This window comes from Scomber japonicus, chromosome 2, assembly GCF_027409825.1.
Source record: "Scomber japonicus isolate fScoJap1 chromosome 2, fScoJap1.pri, whole genome shotgun sequence".
Taxonomy (NCBI): Eukaryota; Metazoa; Chordata; class Actinopteri; order Scombriformes; family Scombridae; genus Scomber; species Scomber japonicus.
In genome coordinates this window covers 34,111,798-34,124,526 of record NC_070579.1, presented here as the reverse complement: position 1 = coordinate 34,124,526, position 12,729 = coordinate 34,111,798, and the positions used below count along the sequence as shown (strand labels likewise).

General features: G+C 41.8%; 2 protein-coding genes across 2 annotated transcripts in view; one reads left to right on the top strand and one right to left on the bottom strand.

Moving 5' to 3' along the window:
- The window catches only part of dok7b (docking protein 7b), a 21,042-nt gene extending 17,550 nt beyond the window's left edge, over positions 1–3,492 (top strand). The window contains exons 11-14 of the mRNA XM_053327420.1: positions 360–420; positions 509–661; positions 1,070–1,260; positions 2,057–3,492. Coding sequence (XP_053183395.1) covers positions 360–420; positions 509–661; positions 1,070–1,260; positions 2,057–2,233 — 582 coding nt within the window. The 3' untranslated portion in view covers positions 2,234–3,492. The remainder of the gene's footprint in view (positions 1–359; positions 421–508; positions 662–1,069; positions 1,261–2,056) is intronic.
- Positions 1,723–12,729, bottom strand: lrpap1 (low density lipoprotein receptor-related protein associated protein 1). Its single transcript, XM_053333291.1, has 8 exons — positions 12,489–12,729; positions 11,278–11,422; positions 8,897–9,027; positions 8,418–8,538; positions 6,938–7,093; positions 5,847–5,929; positions 5,234–5,410; positions 1,723–4,327 (listed from the first exon to the last, which is right to left on the bottom strand). Exons 1-8 carry the CDS (start codon positions 12,642–12,644, stop codon positions 4,259–4,261), a joined length of 1,038 nt encoding a protein of 345 aa, XP_053189266.1. The 5' UTR covers positions 12,645–12,729; the 3' UTR covers positions 1,723–4,258.

Sequence of the window (12,729 nt, the reverse complement as noted above, 5' to 3'; positions counted from 1 at the left end):
GTATTTTTCTGTCAGCTGGAGTGCAAGGATTGTAACAAAAAAAGAGGTCATGTAACACTAAAACTGACTACTTTGGAAGGCTGAAGCTTTATATTAGTGTCTAATAAACTTTTAGACACACTTTTGCTGTTGACTTTGTCCCCCATCGCTTACATTGACGATGTCTGAATGGTCATTCTGAACAACAGGGATGATGACAGCAAGAAAAACATGTGACAGTGTTCATTTAATCACCTAACTGACTTAAAAATGTAAAAACTTCTACAGAAAAAATGGGTAAGGTGCAGTAAAGTGACCCCATTTTCTAGTGCTTCAAGATAAAAGCTTTAAAGTAATCCTCTCTGTCACTCACTCCACAGGTCGACAGCTCATCCTCAGGTCCGTCGCCCTCCGCAGACACACCAGGTGCAGTGTGCTCGGGTCTCATTGTGTCGCCGCCGCTGTGTGAAATGAGCCGAAACGGTGTCTGTGTCAAGAACTAATGTGTTAAAATTGTGTTCCCATCCAGACCCTCCTCTCTGTGTGAGAGAGGAACACGGTGACAGAGGGGATGTTGGTTATAAGTTTGCAGGTCTGAGGAGGTGGCTGCCCTCTTTTTCTCATTCTGGACCTCCACCTCTGCCTGTCACGCTGAGCACACGTAGCCCGACAGCACCCTGTGGTGAGACTATTACCTCATTTCTGATGAGTAGATTGTCATATGTCTCATATTTGCCATTTGATGTTTTTCTATCAAGAGTAGAGTTGATTAGTAATTAACCGTGTCGTCCTCCCGGGTCAAATTGACTCAGTCTGTTCCTTCTTTCCTTCCTTCCTCCCTTCCTCTTTTCCTTCCTTCTTTCCTCTCTCCCTTCCTTCCTTCTCCCTCCCTCCTTCTATCCTTCCTCCTGTCCTTCTTCCTCCCTCTTTTCCTTCCTTCTTCCTCCCTCCTTCTCTCCTTCTCTCCTTTCTCCCCCCCTTCCCTTGAGGACAACAGGAGGGTTAATTGTCAATTTATTGTCAAGGATGGAATGGGAGACAACTTTAAACAGATGTGGATGTGGATGTTGATGTGGATGTTTTCTCTCAGGTGTGTTCCAGTCTCACAGTGAAGCTCCGCCATCTGCTCCCCTGGGAACTGGACTACGCAGCGACAGCACTGCTAATTATGTCAACATCCCCATTAGCCTCCTGCCGGCTAGAAGTGACAGAGAACTCCTCTACACGGAGCTGGACCTGCAGGAGCCCAGTTCAGCTGCAGTCTCTAGTCCGCACAGTGCTGTCAGAGGTAACACTTTGCAGCTCTGCAGACCCAGTAAGAACACCGAGCCTTTCACTGGACATTTTAGAGCTCTGTTTTTCATTTCCTGTCACTTCTTTCCTTTTTACATCTTTACATCAGCTTTTGTGACTCATGTCAAGATTTTTATCCTAACTCTCTGCCATTCGTAATGTGTATATATAAAGCATTACAGATTATCCTTCACTGTCATGGGGGGAAAAGTTAAAGGCATTATGAAGGAAGGAAGAACAGCACAGGGTTATTAAAAGCGTGCCCTGTTGCTTTTTTTTGGCTAAAATGTCGTCAGTCTTTCTTGAACTGGGTTATATCTAGAAGATTGGCTGATTTAATTGAGTCCTACAGATTTGCAACCCTTTGACCCAAGAAATAGATGACACTGTTACTATCTGCCTCTCTGTATCCATCAGGGAAATTTGAAAAAAAAATGAAGAAACAGAGGCTGATTTTTAAAGAATGAGGAGAACCTGTTTATTCATGAGAAAACAGACATGAGTATAATTTGTATTGCTGCTTCAGAGCCTAGTAACACATTTCTGGACGGTGACAAAGTAATTTACAGCAATCTAAATGTTTCAAAATGATCATGTGTGAATTGGCAAACTGAAGTAAATTTATGCATTTTTAAAATCAAACATAAAAATGAACATTTAGGCACTAACAATGAAGAAAATGGTACAAAGTTCAGTTCTTTATGAGACCAAAGTAATTAAACATTGCACCTATTGAGATGTCACTGCTGTATGTCATGATATTAAAGAACTCATCATGCCGTAGAAACACATTTCTTCTGTTTTCTCCCCTAACGCCCAACCAGAAGAGGGCTCCATCAGGTATGCCCACCTCGATATCGCTGCCATGGAAACGGCTCAGAGAGTGGGGGCGGAGCACGTTCAGGGAAGGCAAGACAGACTGACTGAGCTGGAGAGCAGACGGCGAGGGCCACCAATCTGATTGGCTACAACCAACTCGATGACACTTTAAAAACAGTTTTCAATGCAGATTCTCTCCGTAAAACGCTCACCTGTCATTGTCACACTCACAAATACACACGCAGTTCTGCCACTGAACAGAAATTCCTGCACAACAATCCATTCCACTAAGAAAAAAAGAAGAAAATAGGAATTGCCTTGAGGTCTTTTGTGCAGCTGCTTATGGATGTTTGTAATTTTGTTTGTGTAGTTTCCTTTAACCCCACCTGCAAACTTAAATCAGTGTTTCTACATTTCACTTGATGACTTTTACTCCCAATTTCTTTGGGGCATGCATGGCACTTATGTCTGCTGAGACGAATGTCGGAGGACAAACTGCCCTTTAAATTCACTTAGGATGAATGTTGGTAGAAAATGGCTTTAATCTGAGGGAATGGCACCAAAACCTGATGTTTACTGCTGATTATAGATAGCAGACACAGATATACAGCGATGTATTGCATTGAATTTATTTCATATTCTGGCTAGATTCACCTTTTTCCTGACTGGAGCACCGTTTAGTTTATTTGTTGTTACTTCTCTTACTGAGAGGTCACAAACTGCCATTGTATAGATTCATATTATTTATCACAGGTTTTTAACAGAATATCATTACACGATGAGTTCAAGCCCCCTCTCATCACGCTGACACTCTACAATCAACCATTTAGAGTCCCGGCTTGCTTGGCTATCATTCCACATCAGAGCTTAAAAGCGTTCGATTGAAATAAGCAGCTTAGAGTTATATCTCAGGTGCAAATTACATTAATCCAGACCCGTGTGGCCAAAGCAGGACATGACTGAGTAATCAGCCAGCCAGTAACATTGTTCATCACTGTAAATCAATGTCTCTGCTCCTGGTCTGTGAGAGGGCAGGAGTTGATGAATTGAGGAGCGCGGCGTGCGTTCCAATTTCTCACCTCCCTCTTGATATCATCAGGACAAATTGTCCAGTATGTGACACTAATTTATTTTTATGGTGGTGGTTCCCCACTGTTGTGTCTGAGGAGACGAGGAGAAACAACATGAGGTGGGGGAGTCAGAGAAAGTTTGCTTTTTACCAAGAATAGCCTGTTAGTGTCTGTGCAGGAGCTGCTTTCCTCTACAGGATGTGTAAATAGTATTTGCCTTTATTTATGCCAAAACAATATTAATGATATGAAACTATATTTTTCAACTATTACTGTTTGTATGATGTTGGCACGTGTATCTTATTGAACATTAAAGATTGCTGTTACATTTTCAGGTTGCGTTGTTTCAGTGCTTGTTATGAGTCTATGAGTCAGATCATCTTCATCTTACATTGATAAAACAATATCAGTAACATTACATCCTTTCAGCAGGCCGATGTATGAGATACTACACTGCAAACAGCCTATGTGATGTAGCATTTATCACTTTCACAGCTAATGACAGACAGGTGTGGGCAAATTGTTTGTCTGACCACTAGTGTGCCAATACTCCTACAGGATGGAGTACTCATGCAATTAGTTGGCTGAACCATCACTCAGCAGCTAAAACGCATCATGTGGTTAAGCTGACTCAACTAGCCGTCAAAAACCGCCCCCACAAAATTCAGCTTTCTTTGAGTGTTGCCACTTTTTCAGTTTCACTTCTTCTTCATCTGCCAGTCATTAGCTGTATAAATAAATGTTGCTACAGTGTACCGGACAAGTGTGTAAAATATTCCATTGTTATTTCATCTGTACCATGACTAATCATTTGACTAATTATCACAATAAGCCCAGCTGATTTATGAGAAATCTCACCTTTTCCATAATATGTACAAACAACCCACAATTCATTCATTCAGTGATTTTGTAAAATCAACAACTATTAACACTAGAAAAGTAGAAAACATCTCCTGGAAAAAACACTGATTCTTTTTTACAGTAGTTGAAAGGGAATGTGAGGGGAGGGGGACGTGGCGTACTCTGTGTGTGGCTGCGGAGGAAATGACTTCAGTTCATTGTACCTTCACTGACATGATGACCATCAGCCGAGCTGCTCAGAGCTCATTGTGGACGAGTCCCTGACGAGAGATCTTATTGTTCAAGTCCTGCATGTGTTTCTTCATCTGAAATCAAGTCAAACAATCAGTGTCAGTGTCAATCCTCTTATTCTAATGTTATTCCATCTCAAATAATACATAAGGACAAACACACTGGTCTTCAACTGCAGAGCTATATTCAGTTTTGGATGTTCTAAATCTAAATTCCACTAATACTGTATAGCAAGACCAGTACATGTGGTAAGTTATAGCATCAAGATGACTGAGGGTGCAGATATTTGACATCAGCCATGGTTCACATCCATAAAACTTTAGTACAATCTAATTTGATCTGATTGATTTGAATGCTGAAAATGTAAACTAGTCTACTAAATAATAAATTATCAGTTGTAACTCTGCTGATGTTTTAAATTCAACCTTCAAAGCAATAACTAATACTCCTAATATGAACACTAGAAATATGCAGATTTCACAACTATTATTAATACAGTGCTCCAGGTTTAAAATTAATCTCTGATTCATTACTCACTCACTTTTTGAATGCTTGGTTTAATACTGGTCCTGTGTAATGTACTCAGTTCAGTTTTTTCCCAATGATCACAATAATACAGCCTAATACAAATATTATTATAGTGTAGAGTATTCAAGAGGTTTTTTTCTTGTAGAAAGTTGAGCTCTTGAACAGTTGCCAACAGCATTTTGTTCATTACCCAAAAACCGATGTGTTGCAAATGAGAGAGTTTACTCTTTGACAGTAGTAATATCCACTATAGTTAACCTTTGTCCTGTGCTTCTGTTTCTGTGTAACTACATTCTCTGGACACTTTAACAATGTTTTACACCCTCCCACATTTTGCTCCATTATTAGATTTTATAGCAGGCCAGCAGTTAGCCATTGGACATAGCTCACTGGTGTTTGATGTCAGAATGTGGAGTTAAAAAACAAAAAAAGACCTCTTTATCACTCCTTACCTTGTAGCCCATCTCCCGAGTCTTCTCAGAAATAGTGTTGTACTTTTCCTGGTTCTTCTTTATGTGCTCTTTGTCTCCTAAAGCCTCCACGTGTCGCAGCTTCTGGTGGGAGAGCTCCAGCTGCTCCTGGTAATGGCTGTGCTTCTCCACCTTGGTCTCGAAGTGATGCAGCTCCTCCTAAACAAACGAGCAGAAGTTCAGTTCGCCTTCAGATTACATGCGTGGCTGCACACGTGAGCCTATGTGCATCTAAAGTAGAGAAAATCCTATGTGAGATCAAGAAGATATCTGAGTTGCTCGCTGTAATCCTCTGCTCATGGGACAAAGAGTGAGAGGAGAGTGCAAATGTGTAGTACATAAAATGAGGTGCACTCTAGGCTTCATGGCTTACCTACCTCACACAAGTAGTGCTTATCTACCAAGCAAACCACAAAAGTTAACACAGCTCTGACCAAAAGAGCACTCAATTGAAAAGTTTATGCGATACCAACTCTGAAAGTTAGACTGCAGCACTGTGATGCAGCAAAAAAAAATCTGTTCTGTGTGGAAAAAAAAAAAAGATTGGCCAGAGCAAAATGGTCCAAAAAGCTGCCATGAGAGACGTAAGAGCTACCTTGAGAGAGTCCAGCTCGTCGTCGGTGAGGTTGGCTCTCTTGGCAGCCTCCCACAGTTCAATCACTCTGGGCTCCCGAAACTCTACAGGGGAAGAACAGACAGAGAGAGGGAAAGATAAAGAGGTAAAATGTCCGGGGAGACAGTTTGGAGCCTCACCAATACCTGCACACTCATGAGGAGGCAGGGAGCTTTGAAGAGGAGCGGTAACAGCACTTTTAAAAGAAGATACAAACACACACACACACACACAACAAAACAACTACGCTCAACTCAATCATTTTGGTGTACACAAACAATATAAAAAAAGAGATGAAAACTGCTGGTGTTCAAATCTCTGCTTGAGGTGCCGTCACAGATTTGTCCTTGCTATGAAAAACTCCTTAAAGCGCAACAAAACTGCAGGTATAACAAACAAAAAAAAAAACCAGACGGAGAAAACGGGTAGAAAGAGATTAAGACTGTTTTGTACCAAGAGGAGGCGGGAAGTGAAAGGAGGACGAGAACAAATAGTGGAGTGAAAAAAAAAACAGCTCGAGGGAGAGAATGAGGAGAGAGAGAGAGAGAAAGTAAAAGGAGTCGGTATGAATCAGCAGAAGGAACGTTACCTTTATCTAAACTCACCAACAGACACCCACTGAAAGCCTTCACTATAGAGACTCCACACACACACACACACACACTGGACCAAAAAGCAGCAGAATGTGTTACATGTTAAACGTCTGTGTGGAGTGGAGAGATAAAACACTATAAGCTCAATGAAAATTCAATCATAGGAGAGGAATGAATGTTTTCTTTGAGTTAAAACAGCACAGAAACGTGCTGTTTTACAACACTGGATGGATTCAGCTTCAAATAACATCTTTTCTGCATCCTCTCCTCTTTTAGAGATGCATTCAATTTGAAACTAAAAGCAAAAAAAAGCTGGTAGCACATTAACACTCTCCGACCGTGATATGGCAGAGTGTGATTACAAATCACAGCGATTAAGCTGATGAGGTAAATGTAGAGAGAGAGAGAGAGAGACTGATACGCAGGAAGAGACAAGTTGTGTTTTGTGTGTGTCTGTGTCTGCGTGTGCTTTTCTCTCACCGCTGTCTTCGGTGAAGCCCTCGTGGCTGAGCTTGCGGAGGCGCTCGAAGCCCTGGTTGAGGTCTCTCATTTTCTGCTTCAGCTCCGTGTGCTTCTGGTGCAGCACGTGCTCCTTGGTGTCGCCCTCCAGGGGAGAGATCACGTTCTTGTGGCTCTCTGTGGAGACAAACAGGTTATAGGAGTGAGAAGCAAGTCGGGTGTAGAGTTGGGTTTAAAGAGTAGGGGAAGAAAGCACGAAGAAGAGAGATAAGGGAGGAAGAAGAGAGGAGATTAAAGCAATGAAAGAGATGTAGAAAAGCATCATTAAATAAGGAGAGTTTAGCAGAAGACAATAGACTAACCTGCAAAAGTTATATGTATATCACATTATCATACATCATCTTTTTTTTTTTCCTAAGAACCTTGACTAGCCTCCTCTTATTGATTAACAAGACATTGTAGTGATTAGATTCCTGCCAGTCTCACTCTAGAAAAAAGTTGAAGAGCTAACTGGACAGCAGCCACACTGACTCCATCATAATGATTGACATTTGGATCAAAAGAAAAAAAAAAGTCAAAGCTAAGAGGGAATGAAGACCGGGGGAACCTCGACAGGCGGCGGACGGAGGCGGCGGTGGTTGTGGTGGTGGTGCAAGGAGACTCCCCTCAAGGCGACGTGTGATTGGCTTAATATTTAAATGCATCAGACAAGCAGAAAATTACCCCCTGGCTTGTTCGGGAGGAAGAGAGAGAGAGAGAGAGAGAGAGAGAGATGTGGCCGCTGCGGAGCGCCAACGGAAAAGTTCTGGCACGAAACAGCTGCAAAGTGTCAGTCACGTCCGAAGGAGCCGTGTCTGTCTGAAACACGGCGAGGCCTGTCAGCTCGGCTTAAAACTCGCTGCTTGACGTGATGTGGTGGGAGCTGATGCAGCAGAGAGAGGCGGGCGGCAAACGTGTGCAGTCTGGAACCATCCACCTACACATATGACCAGAGGAGTGGATGCATCGCCCTCAACAAGCTTTGTAAGAGCGGATGCTGACTTTTAGATGACCGATCAGAGTATAATTGTTAATAGAGTCCTTCAGAGAGCGAAGAGTGGTTTTCTTGGTCGTAATCTACTTTGAAAACAGCTTTTAAAAGATAGAAAGTTGCTTCTTCTCTCAGCAATATGTCCCTGGTTTCATTTGAATATGCAAATTTTAAACTTGAGCATTATCATTGTACGAGCTGTGATAAGAGCCATAATTAGATGCCTTTATGTGAAAAACATACCTTAGGGAGCAGTAAAGTACGTGGCGATATCAAGCTTCCACTTAGTTGTTCACTTTCTTGAAAACTTTAGGAGATTTCACACATCAAGGATGTGGCAGCGGAGGGGAGCGCGGGAGCTTAAAGGCTCAAAAACTTGGCCTCAGAAAAATAGCAATAAAAACTAAGCAGAGGCGGCGTGACACCTCTGCTCTGCATGAGAGCGAAAGGGAAGTGATTCACGTGGCTCACCCTCGGTCCTGCTGACGGTATCCATGAGGATGTTGTACTCGTGGGTCTTGTCCTTGTGGTGCTGGAACTCTCTCTTCAGGCTCAGCATCTCCTCGTTGGAAAACTTGCCTGAGTTCTTGGCCTGATGGGGGAAGAGTCATCAGAGAAGTGTAGCAGTCAAACAAGCGGATTTTAGAGAGCATTTACAAGTTTTTTCTTCAGTTTTACAAAGTGCATATTTGGGAAATTCAGACAGAGCTTAAAAGCTTGTAACCTTATCAACCGTCTGGTGCGGGTGCTCTTTTTTTATTTTAAATCCAGCGATATTCTTTTTCATGGCTAAAGTTCAAACCAAAGTTCATACCAAAGTTCATGGCCTTTTGTTTTTGTAAGCGCGTTCATAGATTTGACATAGATTTGACTGACAGCAATGTGGCAACAAAAAAATGACTCGGTTACACAACAAAAAGGCACAACTTCCAAAATAAAATACATCCCACCTTGTTCCAGAGTTTGTCCAGCCTGGGATCATCGAATATGTCTCCTTGTTTGGTTTCATGGTCCTTCAGGGAGTTGCTCTCAAGGGGTCGTGTGTCCCTCTTCCCATCCATCCCGTACTTGGCCAAGATCACTAAAAAACACAACCGCAAAGATGTTTCCAAAACACTGTGTTAAATAATCATGATGACATGAGGCTGTCAAGAGAGGAAGCAGTCTGGAAAGTAGGAGAATATAAACTGACTGAGACACACATATATTCATCACTTTACAGCAGGTTATACAACATCTCACAGCAAAGATTACCCAAGAGCCCTTAACCCTTGAAAGCAACTCATTAATTCTGAAGTCGCCACGCATTTTAAATGAGAACAGCAAAGGGATCTCTAATGAATCATACTGCTGAAAATAAGCTGAGCGGCCCGACAAACAACATTTTTTTTTAGTCCAGGAAGCTGAAGAGAGCTTATCAAAACAAACCGACTTCATCTTTGGCTTGACATAAGTAGCACACAGTAGGTGATGTCGATGTTGCTTTTTGTCATGCTGCTCCGAACCTGAAACGCTTCATATTCAAAAAGATGAGAAAAATGCTCACTCACTCGAGCCCGAAAACAGGAAAAATGCAGACACAAGGTAAGCAAAAGCAGACAAAAAGTATTTTTCCACCTTCCTCTTGTCTTTTTGTGTCTACATGACTAATGGGGGACAACGATTTTTTGAAATTGGTCCGGTATTGAGCTGGCAACCGTGAAAAGAGACTGCGATGTAATTCTTCAGAGCAATTTAGTGACTAACTTTCAATATTTGTCAGTTATATGTGAGCAACAATACTGAGCGGCACAATATCTACAATACAATCTAGTCCTCTCTTATTCTGGACTGCTAGAAAAACACTAACTTGGACTTGGCTCTGCACTTGTTATCCAGTAAACTGTCATGGCAGCGGCTGATTCAGCACCATCTCTGGCCTGTAGTAAGCCATCAGTGTCACTTATTAACTAGTGACATTTCATTAGGAGAGTCTTTACATGCAAGGGGGCAAGTTTTAAATGCTCATAAACAGGCTGCAGGAAGTTGGAGCCAACTCTGGAGCACTGTTGGGCTCATATACTTTACATTTTATGTGTGCGGTTGAGACTCTTGACCCGAGTGATATACAATGACTGCAACCAGTGAAATGAGCTTACGCTATCAAATCAACCAATTTAGGCTTTCCCACAAGCTGTTATGTTTTATAGGACTCAGTTAATCGGAGCAGAAAGTAACATACACTTTTTAACATAAGCTTTCATTTCCAGAATGAGACTACGACAAACTCTGGAAAAATTGTGCTTACTAAGGGCTTCATATTGGCACCCGAGCACCCACCAAATGTGGGGAGAAGTTGGCAGCAACGTATAACACAGTCAATGTTATTTGAGACACTCTGCGGGTGGCATTCTGTGTCATCAACTCTTTTTTTTAATCAACTGGAGCAACGTTGCAAATCGAACTGCTGCCTGCCTGCCTGCCTGCCTGCCTGCCTGCTGCGTACACACACACACACACACACACACACACACACACACACACACACACACACACACACACACACACACACACACACACACACACACACACACACACACACACACCTTGCAAGAGGAAAAGTTAGAGTGTAGAGCTCTGACATTATGATTCAGAAAACAATTTAATTGATTAGACAAGAATTCGTTCTCTACTGCAGAGATTTCTACTATGATAAATATTTAAATAGACAAAGTTTTTATCCTGATAGTTTTTTTTTCATTTTAGTTTTTATCTTTTCAAATAATCTTTTACACCCTTGCACCACTTTTATTATCTGCAATAAGAAGTAGTAGTCTTACAGTAATTTGAGTGTTTATAGGGATCATTTACATTTAAAAGCCTGTAAATCTAGCTCTTCAAATGAATTATAGCACACAATAGTCAGCTTCAACCACATAAAACTGAATTTCCCAACAACATAATGGGGACTAGTGAAAGTGTTGAGTGGCTATTAACCAGTAGTCACAGGAGCTTGAGAAAAAAAAGAGTTAATGTAAAGCCCTGTGCTTGCATAATTCTCAGCTGATCTGTTTAAAGCACTGGCTTTAAATGGAAACTGATAAAGTTTCATACTTTATAGACTCCACATTTTCTTTCTTAACCTATAACCTGACATAAAGCACTTTCCAGTTACCCAGAGACAGACATGTGTGTTTAGATTGACATTTCAAACATCATTACTTGTCAAAACTATGCAGTTTTCAGCGAAAAGAGCGCAAATTTTAAGGTAGACTAACTCTATAGTGATTTAAGCTCTAAGTGGGGACACGGTTTAACTAACTCCTGAATTCAGGCCAAGACACTTCCTCACCATTAAAGTTGCGTCGGAGCTGAGCCTCCTTCTCCCCATTCTCATCCAGTCCCTCGACCTTTGTCTTCTTCCACTGCAGCTCATCCTTCTCCTGGATTTTTAGGTCACTGTGCAGTTCGGACTGTCGCACTGGAGACAACTGCATCTGTAAAGCAAAAAAAAAAAAACATAATGATAGTTAGACAGAAGGAGGGAGAACAGGATAGATGTGAGGACAGACGGGAAGAGATGAGAAAGGACAGACAGAAGGACACACAAGTGACAGATCAAACACAGTGTATGACAGCTAAAGTTTTGAATTACGTAAGCATTGTTTGCTGTGAAAATGATAAGTCACAGTTCCTAGGGAAACCTTTTTTCAAGCTGAGCTGTAAACACACTACATAGTTGGAAATGTAATTATTTTGCAGCTGTGATCAATGTTTGTTGATCAGAGCACCGTACACTGCAGAGGAGATCTACAAAATCACTGCTGATTAACCCTTTTGAGTTGGATTTAACCTCTCACACGTTTTGTTCTACTTTGTACACAGTACATACACAGACATATTTCCACCAGGGAGATGCTTACAGAGAGTCTTCTGCTGTGAACCACTGACTGAGGTCTACTGGGGTCACTGGTTCCTAACTAACTTGCTGTGATCATTTTGAAAGAGCAGAAATAAACTCATGCTGTCCCCTCTTGCTCACGTTTCACCAACAACACTATAGTAACAAGCTCTTTCTTGACTGCAAATGTCGATGACAGAGACAATCAATGAACTACAGTATGTTTATTATAGGTAACTATGCTTGAACACCTGGCACCAATGTGTGGCTACCTACCTGTCTCTATTTATTTTTTCTATCACCTGTATGCTGTGTTCTCAAGTCTCACGCACTGACCGCGAGACACACGCATTTCTCGCGCTGAGAAGTGGAGAAGAATAATCACCGCACAGAAATGAACATATTACATACAGAAATGAACAGCGAGGAGTTGGCATATTTCTCTGCTGAGTTCACAGCTGTCCCAAGTCAGCGACCCGCCAGCCAATGAGAAAATAGTATATATCTCGTTGCCCTTCGCTGACTAATAGTTACGTTATGTGTGTTAGCTTGTCGTGTCGCGCTGCTATTTACAGTTTCTACAGCTGCTGCCGGTACAGCTAAGCTATGAGTTAACAGTACATAGGCTATTATTAAGTCAGTCTGATACATATGTAACTTACCCTCTGAGCCTTTTCCCACACCTGGTTGAGTTTAGCTATCCTGAACTCCACCGTCTGTTCATCACCGCCCGGCTTGGCCTGGTTCATTTCTTTAGAGTATTTCCCGCCCATTACACCCACCCCGAGACACACAACAACTACACACCATAGCTTCATTTTAAAGAGTCACCAAACAACAGAAAAACTAACGTTAACGGACAAAATACTGACTAGACCTAAGAGGAGGACGGTAAGCGCTCTT